This window comes from Equus przewalskii, chromosome 19 (genome assembly GCF_037783145.1).
Source record: "Equus przewalskii isolate Varuska chromosome 19, EquPr2, whole genome shotgun sequence".
Classification (NCBI taxonomy): domain Eukaryota; kingdom Metazoa; phylum Chordata; class Mammalia; order Perissodactyla; family Equidae; genus Equus; species Equus przewalskii.
This window is the reverse complement of record NC_091849.1, coordinates 4,177,954-4,191,545: the sequence shown is the minus strand read 5'-3', so window position 1 is coordinate 4,191,545 and position 13,592 is coordinate 4,177,954. Positions and strand designations below refer to the sequence as shown.

The 13,592-nt window shown below is 47.9% G+C and overlaps 1 protein-coding gene and 1 long non-coding RNA gene across 6 annotated transcripts in view; one reads left to right on the top strand and one right to left on the bottom strand.

Annotated features, from left to right (window-relative positions):
* Positions 1-462: 462 nt before the first annotated feature.
* On the bottom strand, positions 463-10,232 carry LOC139077215 (uncharacterized). The gene is made up of 2 exons (XR_011529540.1): positions 9,353-10,232; positions 463-2,378 (listed from the first exon to the last, which is right to left on the bottom strand). It is a non-coding gene; the product is annotated as an uncharacterized lncRNA (long non-coding RNA).
* Positions 8,505-13,592, top strand: part of SLC22A23 (solute carrier family 22 member 23) — a 157,898-nt gene continuing 152,810 nt past the window's right edge. Inside the window, exon 1 of one of the 5 annotated variants that reach the window (XM_070583981.1) lies at positions 8,505-9,704. In XM_070583981.1, the coding sequence (XP_070440082.1) occupies positions 9,045-9,704 (660 nt within the window). In that variant the 5' untranslated portion in view covers positions 8,505-9,044. The remainder of the gene's footprint in view (positions 9,705-13,592) is intronic. The other 4 variants (XM_070583977.1, XM_070583978.1, XM_070583979.1 and 1 more) reach the window with 4 other exon arrangements.

Here is a 13,592-nt window from a genome sequence, read left to right as displayed (position 1 = left end):
TGGTTTGCGTTGGGTTCTCTGTAGTTTGTGTATGAAAAAAATACTAATGCACCCCCAATATTGATAGTTTCCTATAGATTTGTTGCTACTAAGTAGGTATGAGACCCTAATATGCTGTCTAAATAAGTCCATTTTCAGACACTGGCATGTATCACTTTAGCTGTAGGCCCACTAACTGGCATATTCTGTGCCACCCTCCCATTGTCACTTGTGTCCTTGAAGAATATGAGCATTCCTCTAATTTCATAAAAATGCAAGCTAGTGCCTGCCAGCTGAGATGGTGCTCTATCCAGCCCTGGAGTCTTTGTTCTAATAGCTGCCATAAGGACAGTGTTTGTGGGTTGGTGACCCACAAAGTATCATTTTCAAAAAGTGAGATATGACGTACCATACAACCCACCAATCCTACTTCTAGATATTTACCCAAGAGAAATGGAATGTGTCTACACAAAGAACCATATATGAAAGTTCATAGCAGCTTTATTCAAAGTAGCCCCAAACTGAGAACAATTCAAACGTCCATTAAGAGGAGAATAGATTACAAGTTGTGGCATATTCATACAACGGAACACTACTCGGCAATAATAAAAAGGAATGAAGTACCGGTACACACAACAACGTGGGTGAACCTCGCAAGCGGTACGCTGAGTGAAAGGAGCAGACACAGCGAGCACGTGCCGCGTGGTTCCATTTATTCTAAGCTCCAGAACAGAACTAACCGATGGTGAGAGAGAACAGATCAGTAGTGGCCTCAGGTGGTGTGTGGGGTAGGGGATGGGCTGCAAAGAGGCACAAGAGAGCACTGTCGCGTAAGTGAAAGTTTCGTATCTTGATTGGGCTGATGGTCTCACAGGCGGATGCCTCATCAAACTGGACGCGTAAATATGTGTATGTAAAATATACTCCAGTAAAGTTGTTCTTGTAAAGTGAGGTGCTTCCCTAGGATTTGCTTAACTTCCTTTCCAGACTCAATGTTTATATTTAAAATAGTACCATCAAATTTTATTCTATAAGTACTATAATTAAATCATATTATAGAAATGCCATGAAGTCCATAAACTTGCCCAAACATGCAATTCTTGTTACTACCTTTGTATTTTCCTTCCTGCTGTTCCTTCAACTTGGAATAAACTGTTCCCGCCTCTCTCCCTGGCAAGATCCTATATATCATCCCATTCTTCATTCATTCATTCCACAAATATTTATTGAGTGCCAGGCCCTCTGACAGGCAGTGGGGCTACAGAGACATATAAATAAGGGGCCCTGCCCTTTAGGCATATATACTAGAGAACAGAGTTTTACTTGAATGCCCTTAGATTTATATTCCCAGCATGTTCTGGCTGATAAAAAGGCTCTGTCAGAGACCGTTAACCTGGAGGCTCCAGCCCACTCTGTTACATTACCCAAAAGGGAGCTAGGTATTCCATACACATGGATTTTGCAGCCTCCCTAAAGGTTTTATGTTAACTTTAAAGAAATGGAATCTTTGAGGAGGTTAACTAAGCCGGAGAAAAAGCTCTGAGAAATTAAAGGAAAACTTGGTTTAAGTGCATTTTTGGGTCGATGATGAAAGCACAATAAAATATGGAAATGTAAACTCAAATGAAACAGGAGAACGTAAATAAAGTTACAGGTGTCATGTTCCTCAGACAGGGCTTGAGGCTCACCCCGCCTTGCTGGCCTTTTAGTCAGACCGGAGCGTGGACCATAGCTGACAAATTTGCTGATGTTGGTATCTTTTAACATTTTAGAGTATTTTAAAAAATCAGTTACTATGACAAGATTTTATTATATTTTCAATTATTTTTATTTTTTCTGCTCCCCCCAACAACTGTGAGTTTCAAACCATTAAATCTTTACTAGATTAAAAATGTCACCACAGTGATAGAATCTATAAGAGGGAAATTACTGGTTTACAGCTTAAAACAAAATACTGTTTGAAAGGAGTGTTTAATCACCTTTTTAAATAATAAAATTACTTTAGAATAGTTTTAGACTTACAGGACAAAAGTGCAAAGATAGCACAGAGAGTTCCTATATATCCCACATCTAATTTCCCCTATTGTTAACATCGTACATTAGTCTGGTACATTTGTCACAACTAATGAACCAATATTGACACATTTCCATTAATTGAAGTCCACAGTTCATGCAGATTTTCTTAGTGTTTACCTAATGTCCTTTTTCTGTTCCGGGATCCCATCCAGAACGCCACGTTACACTTCATCATCGCGTCTCCTTGGCCTCCTCTTGACTGTGAGTTTCTCAGACTTTCCTGGTTTTTGATCACTTGGACAGTTTTTAGTACTGGTCAGGTATTTTGTAGAATGTCCCTCAACTGGGATTGGTCTGATGTTTTCCTCCTAGTTAGACTGGGGCTATAGGTTTTGGGGAGGAAGATGACAGGGTCAAGGGTCATTCCCATCACATCGTATCAAGGCTACATGCTATCGACATGACATCACTATCCATGTTGACCTTGATCACCTGGCTGAGAGTGATTATAAGCGTTCTCTACTGCACCCCTTCCCTCCCTCTTTCTCTCTCTTTTTTTTCTCCCTTTCCATCCTCTCCTCTTTGGAAGGAAATATCCACAGCTCACACATGCGGGTGGAGAGTTATGCTCTCCCTTCTTGAGGGCCACGTGTCTATACATATTATTTGGAATTCTTCTGCATGGGAGATTTGTCTCTTCTTTTCCATTTCTTTCTTTTTTCTTTTAAAGATTGGCACCTGAGCTAACAACTGTTGCCAATCTTGTTTTTTTTTTTTATTCTTCTCCCCAAAGGCCCCCAGTACATAGTTGCATATTCTAGTTGTAGGTCCTTCTAGTTGTGGCATGTGGGATGCCGTCTCAGCATGGCCCGATGAGTCGTGCCATGTCCGCGCCCAGGATCTGAACCGGTGAAACCTCAGGCCGCTGAAGCGGAGTGCGAACTTAACCACTCGGCCACAGGGCCGGCCCTGCCATTTCTTTCTTTATCCCTTCAATCAATTATTTATATCAGTATGGACTCATGGATAGTTATTTTATACTTCGGGTTATTTATTTTGATGCTCAGATTGGGAGCTCTTTCAGGTGGCTCGTGTGTCCCTTTGACACAACCCTATCACTGTGGGCGGGGGAGAGCGTGTTCAGCACGTCCTTACCGTCTGGCTCTACAAGATGCCCCAGGCTCATCTTGTATCTTTCCTACCTCAGTCCTAGAACCAATCAAATGGTCCTAAAATCAACCATTTCTCTTGATTCTTTTTATTAGATCATGATATTATAAACCAAGATCTGGTGCTAGGTGTACTCATTGAGACTCATTTAAATAATGCTCAAAAATAGCAAAAACATTTTACTTGAAGTTCAAAAGCTTAATTTCATTTTTTAAAATATTGACTGTTAACTTAGAAAAAATGTTTCAGTGACTCTATCTATATATTTATAAGTTTTTTGCTATAGAAACACTAAATTTTTATTCAAAGCCTTGTGAGGTGGCCCACAATTTAGAAAGAAGCTAATATGCATGTATGGCTAATTTTTGAAACATGAAAAATCCTTTACGACTATCTAATGTCATAAATACAAACCAACCTTATTAGAGACAAAAATTTATCTAAAAAGCTTTTTTGGTCAAAACATCTTGCCTCAGAACATGTATTCTGGGTGTGTGACCTACCCCATTTAAGAGCATTCCTTAACCTTACCTCTTCTAGCTTCTAGTCATTGAAGGAAATCCATTTAACAGCTTTAGAGTTAGCTCAGAGAACCCCCAACCATGCGGAGTGGGATTTTCTTCATCTCCATTTAGAATTAGCAGAGAAAGAGTTAGGAAAAGAGTTGTTTGAAGAGCATTATTTTCTCTCTCTTGGGAGGCGAAAGTTCCTGCCCTTCCATCCTTGTTGCTTGATCATCGTTCCCACAAACCCTCCCAGCACGACCCTCTTCCGATTGCTCACCCATTGCTGAGACCCCAGTGTCTATACTTGACGCCTGAGGTTCGTTTGCAAATTTGAGGATGCTTCTCCTCAAACAAAAGAGGCTGCTTCCATGCTGGAATGAAACATATAATGTGCACTTGTGGGTCCTGGCCTTCTGTCCTTTTTCCTCTGTGTGTGTGTGTCTGTCTGTCTGTCTGTGTGACAAAGAACATTCTTAAGCACAATAAAGCAAACAGGACATCTGTGATCTTGGCAAGCAAAAGCCAACATCAAATTCTAGATCAATTTGTTACACTAATTGTTGTTTAATTCAATAAAAGAGTTCGAAATTAAATTTTGACCAAGCTTTTAAAAGTAATTAGGCCTATCAATCATGCTTACAATTGGAGAGTTTTTTATGTAGAGTCTTATCTTCACTTCGTTATTTATTGTCACTTGGCCTTTTGATTAGGAAGGATGAATTTGTCTTGTCCTCCACGAGTAAGTAGTTTTTCTTAAGATATTCCCTGCAGTTTTCCTTAGGATAGATCATGAGAAATTTTAATGAATTCTGCCACTGAACAAAGGTAGCTTTTTCATTTTCATTTATGATAGCTTTTATGAAAGTCAAATTCCTGGGGCTGGCCCCGTGGCGCAGCGGTTAAGTTCGCAAGTTCTGCTTCTCGGTGGCCCGGGGTTCGCTGGTTTGGATTCCGGGTACAGACAAGGTACCGCTTGGCAAGCTATGCTGTGGCAGACGTCCCACATATAAAGTAGAGGAAGATGGGCACGATGTTAGCTCAGAGCCAGTCTTCCTCAGCAAAAAGAGGAGGATTGGCAGCAGATGTTAACTCAGGGCTAACCTTCCTCAAAAAAAAAAAAAAAGTCAAATTCCTTGTTAGTCAGAGTTAACATTCCAAAAGTCAAAGGATGATATAAATAATGTCCAAGTATACACAATTTTAGTTTGAAGTTATCTCACATCACTTTCTCCCATCTTCCAAAAATCAAGATAAGCTACTTTTCAAATAATTATTTGAAAGAAATCAAACTGCAGTAAGAAAAAAAGGACGCATAATATTCCAAAATGTGATATCTATCTATATTTCAAGTATAAATAAAAAACATGAACATACTGGCAAAACTAATGTGAAATCCATTTGCTATGACTATTATTGTACATTTTAAGTTAATCCAGACACCAATACCTTGGAACTAACTTTTACAGATTTGTGGAGGATTTAAGATTAGATTTCTATCAACTTTAGAAGTCAGTAAAATTTTTTTTCCTCCTGTTTTCTCCAAGGAAATAAAATTGTTCACATGTATCGGTGATTAGGTTGCATCTTTCATTTCTTTATTTTCTCAAGCTTTAGGAAATTACAAACTGATAGATTATTTAACATGCTTTCAAAGGAAGAGAGAATGGTTGCGCTTCTTTATGGGGATCAGTGAGTCCAGGATACTGACGTCACAAACTCAGATGCTTTCGGGGGCAGACAAACCATGTCCAGGAGGGTCGTGTGCCAGGCAGAGGTAAGGTGAGCCGGAGAACTCCTACACATCTATTGCATTCCAATGAAGCAAGGCCCGCAAAAACGGGCTTCGGCAGGGCCACATCCTCTGCTGTGTGCTTTTTTTAAAATGTTCAATCTCCTGATTTTCAAATGTTGGCAATTATTTTTCTGGAAACATTGTGTGTGGTCTGTGAGCTGCATTTGGCCTACAGGCCAATGTCTGCAAGCCAATAACTGCCCACAAGAACTTCACATTGGGAGTGGATCTGTTACCCACAATAGTTTACATTAAGAAATATAATTGTCAAGTTCATTTGAATTCTCCTTTTGGCTGGTCTGAGCACTATATTTGAGAGACTGAACAAATATGAAAAGGTTGCTTGGTGACAAGAATCAAAGAAACAGAGTTGTGGGATCCTAATAGATAGTGTCACCAAGTGACAGTAACTTGATGCGCTCATTTACCCAACAAATATGTATCATCTTGTGTGTGCCAGGCACTGTTTCAGGCACCAGAAACACAGCTGAGTACAAAGCACCTGTCTAGAGGGAGGAGGTAGTAAGTAAATAAGTAAATAAGAAAACTAGCATTTAGAGATAAGTACCGGGCAGAAGAGCAGCCTAGGTAACGTGACAGCAGGGCCTGCTTGGCTGCCCTGCACTAGCCAGCGTGCCTAGAGACGAGGCTAGCAGAGCGTCAGTCTTCCTCTTGACTCCTTTTGTTTTGGTCCCTCTATGTGGTCCCTTGTGGCACATCTAAATGAATTGAAGGCCAGTTATTTTAAATTAGTTACCTTTCGATCTTCTTGACTAGATCTGGGGGGCACGTTGATCCAAGTGGGACTTAGAGCAACCTTCACTCTAAGCAGCAACTAAATTCCAATGCCAGGATCAGGGCTGCAGATGGTTAATTCCAAACCTTTATGTTGAGTCCCTGTAGTTTGAATTTTAGAGAGTACCATTTTCTAGTGTGTCCCCAAATTCTTGGAATGTACCATTTGAGGATTTTTATTACCTTTTTGGGACAAAAACTAATGACAGCATGGCAATGAAACTCCTCACCAAGGCTAGGGCTTCTCCCACCTGAAAATGCACATTAACAAGTATGTTTAAAGTTCTTCCCTAGGGTGTTGCAATTTGCCCCTGCACGTTGAAATGACCAGAGCCTGGAATGTCAGTCAGAAGATGTGGATTCAAAGCCAGCTGTCTGGCTTGGCAGTAGGCCAACCCTTAGTCACCTAACCTGGCAGCCTCATCTTGAAGACCCACTTCTTAGGGGTCCACATGTCTCAGTGAGAATGTGTATTGAAAGCCAACCCTGCAAAGATCAATATTATTTATTCTGATGATTGTAATGGCCATCAAGGTCACCGGCAATACTTGTTTTGTGATTAGCTATAAGACAGCAAATGAGTCCTCCTGACTTTGGGGGGTTGCGGAGGCAGAGCCAAGCACAAGGAGGCCTCTTCCAGAAAAGTCAGCCGCTGCAGAGGAAATAAATGACACCTGTAAAGTGGTCTTTGAATTCAGAAAGAGAAATGCAAATTTTACACAATCGTAAGAGTGGTATCGGTAGTAATAAGCGCTGGCATTTGCTGAGCGCTTCCTCGCTGCAGGCGCGGAGGGCAGCGCTCGGCGTTTATTCCCTCTTGTAACTGGGGGAGGGGAGACAAAGTCAAGCTAATAATGAATGTGAAGTTGGAAAATAATCGTTACCACGTCGACAATGCGCGCTATGACCCTCAAAAGCTCTTTAAACATGTGCAGATTTGAGACCCATTTCTGGAGGTTTTGCGTCCTCTGCAGCCCCTGCCCGTCCCCCCCCCCCCCCCGCGGTGTTTTCTAATCTCCTCTCCTCAGCCACGCAGGAAAGTCCACAGCCTCTCCCGCCGCACAGCCAGCCCACTGGCAGGCTTCAGAAAGAATTCTCTTGTCGGATGTGCCAATATTTTACACGGGAAGCATATGTTGCCCATAACAAAAAAGAACTGCAGGTTAAAAACGTAAGCAAATAATGGAAATGCAAAAGAATTCAGTCTATGTGGTTTAGAGTGTATTCTTTGGAAAGCAAAGGCTTTCTTTCACATTTTTTCCCCCAAATGAGACTGAAAATGGATCGCTCTATCCAAGACTTCCATCAGTAAACTTCTTAGAATCTAAAATGTCTCCAGCATGCGGGGACGCCGGGGTGGGAGGCGCCGCGGCGCCGCGGTCCGCGTGCCGGCCCGGGTGCGGGAGGCAGTCGGCTCACGCGGCCGGCTGCCGCAGGGCGGGGGTATTCACACGGCTCCGCGGGCAAGGTTGGCGCTGGAGCGCGGGAGAGGATGGAGAGATTTGTCTTCACGGGTGTGAACATGGATGTGTGCGCCTGTGCACTCGGCGTTCAAAATGAATTCGAGATCTTGGGGAGGGGGTGGGGAATACCATCACCATTCACGTTTCTGTATCTAGAACTTGGGTTGGCAATTGATCCTTCTAGTAGCGTACTCATGGGGAAGACATGGCGATTTGGGAGTGGGTGCTGCGGTCGGTCGTGGGTGACCCGACGCTGCGGGTGGCAGGCGACCTGCAATTGGCAGATGCGCCTCCTTGACCCTACTCCTCTGACACACAAATCAACCGCATCCGCACCTCAAAAAAGCGGGAGAGGGTTGCTCCCGAATGCTGCAGACCCTTGGGCTCGGACCGGGAGTGGGGTGCGGGCAGCTGAGCGGCGGGCACCTCTGAAGCAAGCAGAGGTGACCGAGCCCCGGCGCCCGTGGGTGGGTGGGGGCCCAGCGCGGCTGCGGGAGCCGAGCCTCGAAGACCACCCAGTTCTCTCGCTTCCCGCGCACGCCGACTCCTCCGGGACCCCCAGCCCGCGCGCGCCCGCTGCGCCCGGCGCCTCCTCCTCCCGCGCCGGCGGCGCGGGGATCCTCCGGCGCGGCGGGCCGGGGTGTCCCGTTTCCCCCGCCCCCTCCGCGGATCCCGCGGCGGCGGCAGCGCGTCCCGGCTGGAGGGGGCGCTCGCGCGCAGAGCCGGGCGCAGCAGGTGCCGCGTTCACCTCCACCTCGGCGGGGGGAGAGGGGGCGGGCCGGGGGCAGGAGACGGGGGGGAGGAGGAGGAGGAGGAGGAGGAGGAAGAGGGAGGCTGGCTCGCGGAGCCCGGGAACGCGGCCGGCTCCGCAGGCTGGGACCCGAGCTTGCGGCTTCCGGGAGGCGCCAGAGGTCGGATAAATACAGCCCGGGCGCCCGGGGAGCCGCGGACGCCTCCCGCACCGCGGTCCGCAGGCACCGAGCCGGCCGGCTGGGAAGGCGCGGCGCCCGCTCCCCCTCCTCCCGCGGCCGGCGCGGAGCGGCGGAGAGCAGCGGGCTCGGCCACCGGCCCCGGGCGCGGAGCCGATGCACGGCGGCGGCTGAGGGCCCGGGCCGGCCTCTGCCCTCCCTCTGCCCGGCGCCCGAGCGGGGCCGCGGCGCCCGGGGCGCGGGGCCCGGGCCGGTGCCATGGGGGCGGCCTGACGCACCGGGGCGGCCGAGCGCTCTCTCCCGAGCCGCGGGCCCTCCTCGGCGGCGGCGGCGGGCGCCCGCGGGAGCCTCCGCCGCGCTCTATGCGCCTCTGCGGGCGCCGCGGGCCGCGGCCATGGCGATAGACCGGCGGCGCGAGGCGGTGGGCGGCGGGCCCGGGCGGCAGCCGCCCGCGGCCGAGGAGAACGGCTCCCTGCCGCCCGGGGATGCGGCGGCCTCGGCACCCCTCGGGGGGCGCGCGGGCCCCGGCGGCGGCGGGGACATCCAGCCGCTGCCCGCGCCGCATCCCACCAGCGGCGGCCCGCACCCGAGCAGCTCCTCGGCGGCGGCCCCGAGCCTCCTGTTGCTGGACTACGACGGGTCGGTGCTGCCCTTCCTCGGGGGCCTGGGCGGGGGCTACCAGAAGACCCTCGTGCTGCTCACCTGGATTCCGGCGCTGTTCATCGGCTTCAGCCAGTTCTCGGACTCCTTCCTCTTGGACCAGCCGAACTTCTGGTGCCGTGGGGCGGGCAAAGGCACCGAGCTGGCGGAGGTCACCGCCACGGGCCGGTGGGGCGCCGGCGATGTGGCCAACTGGACCAGCCCCCCGACCACCTCCTTCTCCACTGTCGCCTGGGGGGCCGCGGGCGACCTTAGCAACAGCAGCGGCTCGGACGGGGGCGACACGCCACCCCTGCCGTCCCCTCCGGACAAGGGGGACAACGCCTCCAACTGCGACTGCCACGCGTGGGACTACGGCATTCGCACAGGCCTCGTCCAAAACGTGGTCAGCAAGGTAAGAGCCGCGACCGTCCCGGCCTCGCGTCCTTCTCCTGAGTCCTTTGCACTCCTCAGTCGCCTCCAGCCTTCCCTCCATCCCCTTCGTGCAGACTGAGGTCCCAAAGTCCCTAAAAGGGTGCTAGCCTACGTGTACGTGCCTCTCACGTTGGCTTAATCTCCCGTCCCCCACAGGAGATGCATGTACTTGGGTTTGAAGCAAGGGCTTTGTGCCGCCCTCAGCAGTGACACTGCCTCCCAACTCTTGGGGGGGGCCATGATCTTTCCTAGTTTGCACCCAAACTCCCGTCCCAGTGCACATATGGAAAGAGCGCCCCTCCTCCTATAAAGACTACAGCTTCCTTCCTCCACCCTTCCACCTGTCACCCTCATTCAGGCAGGGGTGGCCCCCCGCGGACTGGAAGGCCGCTGACCTGTCACCTGCCAGCCCTGGAGGACTCGCCTCATTCCAGGTCTGCCGGCTGGAGCTAGGACCACAGCTCTGCCCTTTGGCTGGCCGCTTGTCCCTATGTCTCCCACAAAGAACATCTAACCGTGAGAACAGTGTCCTGTTCCAGATGTTCTTCTTTCTGCCTGACGTCAGCCTTCCCGCGCTTGGTTTGGAAACACACTAAAGCCAACTAAAGAACTGGAGTTGTAGCCAGAGAAGCAAAGAGCTTTTGAAAATTCCCTCTCCCCACTCCCCATGCTCAGTCCTCTCCAAAGACTGGCATATTTGACTTCGGACTTTGCCACCCCAGTGTTCCCTCCAGTGTTCCCTCGGGACTTTAGTAAACATCCTAGAGTGAGTGTAGGAGGGATGCTAAGAATTCCTTGGTATTCCTGGACCACCACTGCTCTTACATAGCAGCTGCTTTTGTCTCAGCCGTTGAGGCCCTGGTAAGCTTCAGCTGAACCTGGGGCTTGCTACAGCCCAAGGGAGCCCCTCTCCCAGAGGTCTGGAGTTGTGTGAAGTGGAGCAGAAGTGTTTTGTGAGAGGAGAGTGTGGCCAGCGTAAAAATGGAGAATGGGAAATGTTAGAAAATCAGTTAGAAAAACAGCTATAATTTTCTGTTTTGTTATACATTTCTTAACATGTAAGAGAGATTGGATGCCAGTTTGTCAAGCAATTTGCATTTTAAATAACTAATTTGCATTATAACTAATTTGCATTTCAAAGTAAATGTAGACCATTTTTCCCCCCTGGGCAGTTCTGGGCAGAGTTTTAAATGCATTGTTAAAATGTGAGACTGAAATTTGACAGTTTATCATAAGCAGCATGCATGAATTTTTTCCCCCAAACATGTTAGTAGACAGTTGTAGCTTATGGGTGTGTAAGATGAAACTCTTACATCATCATAAACATCGTTTTAATCTTGTACAACCTGGCAGGAGATGACCTGTCCTGTGGGAACCCTGTGGATTAGCTGTTACTGGGGAAGATCCTTCTAAGCGTGGTCCACCTCCATCCTCCCCAGTCAGCTGTCCTTTCCAGAGGGGTCTCTGTGGCACTGTACCCCATCGGTGGAGGGCAATGTTTGTTTTTGTTTACCAGCATGGGAAAATTAAGAACAATGACTACACTGTTTTCCTACTCTTTGTTGTATGTCTGTGAAAGTGAGGCTTTGGCAACATTTGCACCTACTTTAAGCCCCTTTTTAAAGCAGAGGAGGAATAATATAGATCAAAGCAGATGTGTGCTGTCCTGGGGTCAGAGGGGAAGCCAACTTGAAAGTTAGGAGGTGGGCAGAGTATCACTATCTTAGTGGTGGGGACCAGAAACAGCTCTTCACACCCTGCGGTGGATGGTGGGAGAAGACAACTAAAATAGTTCTCGAAAACAGGCTATAGAGGCATATTGGAGAGCTGGACAGTTTTTCTAAATTAGCACTCGAGAGGGTCAAAGACGGCGCTAAAGTGTAAAGTAAGTTTTTGGGGCGCTTGATACAGCTGACAGGGCAAGACTGGGAGGCGAAGACCTCGGGACAAGAGTCAGGGACACATTCTCCTGTAAGATAAAGACTAGAAAGGACATATCGATTTTCACGCACAAATAGGATCTAAATAAAGGGCTGTCCTTCCGCAGTGTTCTATTCCATAACAAATGCTTCAAAGAGCTTTTTAAGCATTTTGGCACGCACTAAGGCAGACTTTCTCCTCTGCTGGCTGTGTACTTTGGATACTGTATCAGATGTACAAATATGGAATGTATACTGTGAGGGGTGCGGCATCCTAGGGGTCAGATGCCTGTTGGCTTTGTTCCTAAGTAGAAGCACAAGTAGAAGGTTTCGCCTTCCCTCAGTGGGTGGAAGTTCAGGGTCTGAGAGGCTGCCTTTTGTCCCCTCTCCCCCCAGTCCCCACCATGATCTTCCCATATACGAGTAAGCACTGTCTTTGTCAACAGACCTCCTTCAGCATGTATGTGCCCCTACAATATATACCCTATTGTATCCCTAGGTGTTAGATGGGAAGGGACATACAGAAGAACCGCCAGGCACATATTATATTATGTTACATTACATTATTAACATATTACATTATTAACATGTTACACTATTAACATGTGTTACACTATGAACATACATAGCCTGTAATATAGGCTATAATAGCACCTACACTTGTGAAACTGCCCAGCCAGTTAGAATCGCAGGGTGTTATGGTGAAAGGGGCTCTGGGGGCTGACAAGCCTCTCTCCCCTCCTGAAGAGTAGCTCTGACGTGGCTATGCCTCCCGGGTGGGAAGGGAGTGCCTGTTAGGGAGGCAGCCCACTCCTAGTTGTTCTTCCTTGCAGAGAGGCATGTTTTTTGGTGACTATAACTCGGGTCATCTCATGCCCATTTGTGAGCTCGTTCCTCTGAATGAGGCTTTTTCCTTCATAAAACACATGTTCAGAGAGTTGAGGATACCCAGGTAGTTTCTTTCCTGGCTACGAAGTCCCCAGCTACTTCAGTGACTCTACACATGGTAACACTTGCTGTACGGATTGCTACACACACTTGGTGTATGTGTCTCTTAAGCATGGCACCCAGAGCACAACCGGTAGGCCCTGTGTTCTAATTGAAGGGAGGATGGATGGACAGTGTGCTTCCACTAACGAAGCCTACAGTTGACACGTGAAGGCTTTTCTTAGACATGACATGCCTCTTAACGAGACCACGGTCAGCAAAGCTTTATGGGATTGTGTTAAGTCAGGGCTTTCTCAGCCTGCACTCGTGTGACATGGCACACAATTTAAGTTTCGTCTTAATAGTTTGGGGATATTAGATCTTTCCTGTTAAGATCTTTTTTATTTCTATTTTTTGCCTTGGTCTTTGGTATTTGTTATCTGCTCCAGAATTTGCAAAGTCTTCAAAATAATAATAATAATAACAATAATAATACCACATTTCTTTGGTGCAGCCCTATAAAGTTTTCAAAACATTTTCACGTGTATTATTCCTTTGATTAAGAATGTTAAGTAATGCAGGGCCAGTCTTAACAGTGAGCGTTATCTTGGATTTTAAATCTGTTAGCACATTCTTGAGTGGGCCAGGTGTTCTGGTCAGGAGCCTGGTGTTCGACTTCCTGATGACTTCCTGATGACGTTCATAGCTCATACTTCATAGCATTTTATCTCCCAGCCAGGTTGAAAGACATTGTCACTGCTTTCCTGAAAAGAAGAATCTAACAGTCTTGCAGAGTCGCTTAGAGGGCAGGCCTGGGGAAACTGAGGCCAGGCAGGTCGGGAGCCTGCTCACTTGGCCTCCCTGGCCCACACCAGCATTCCCTGTGCAGCCCAGATTCTCAGGTGCTTCTGAGATTTTACTCAACGAGGTTTAAAAAAATGCAACTCCACTAATTTAAAAACATTTCTCTTAATAATTTGCATAGTTTATCCTGCATTGTTCTGAGTGAATCCTTGCTGCTT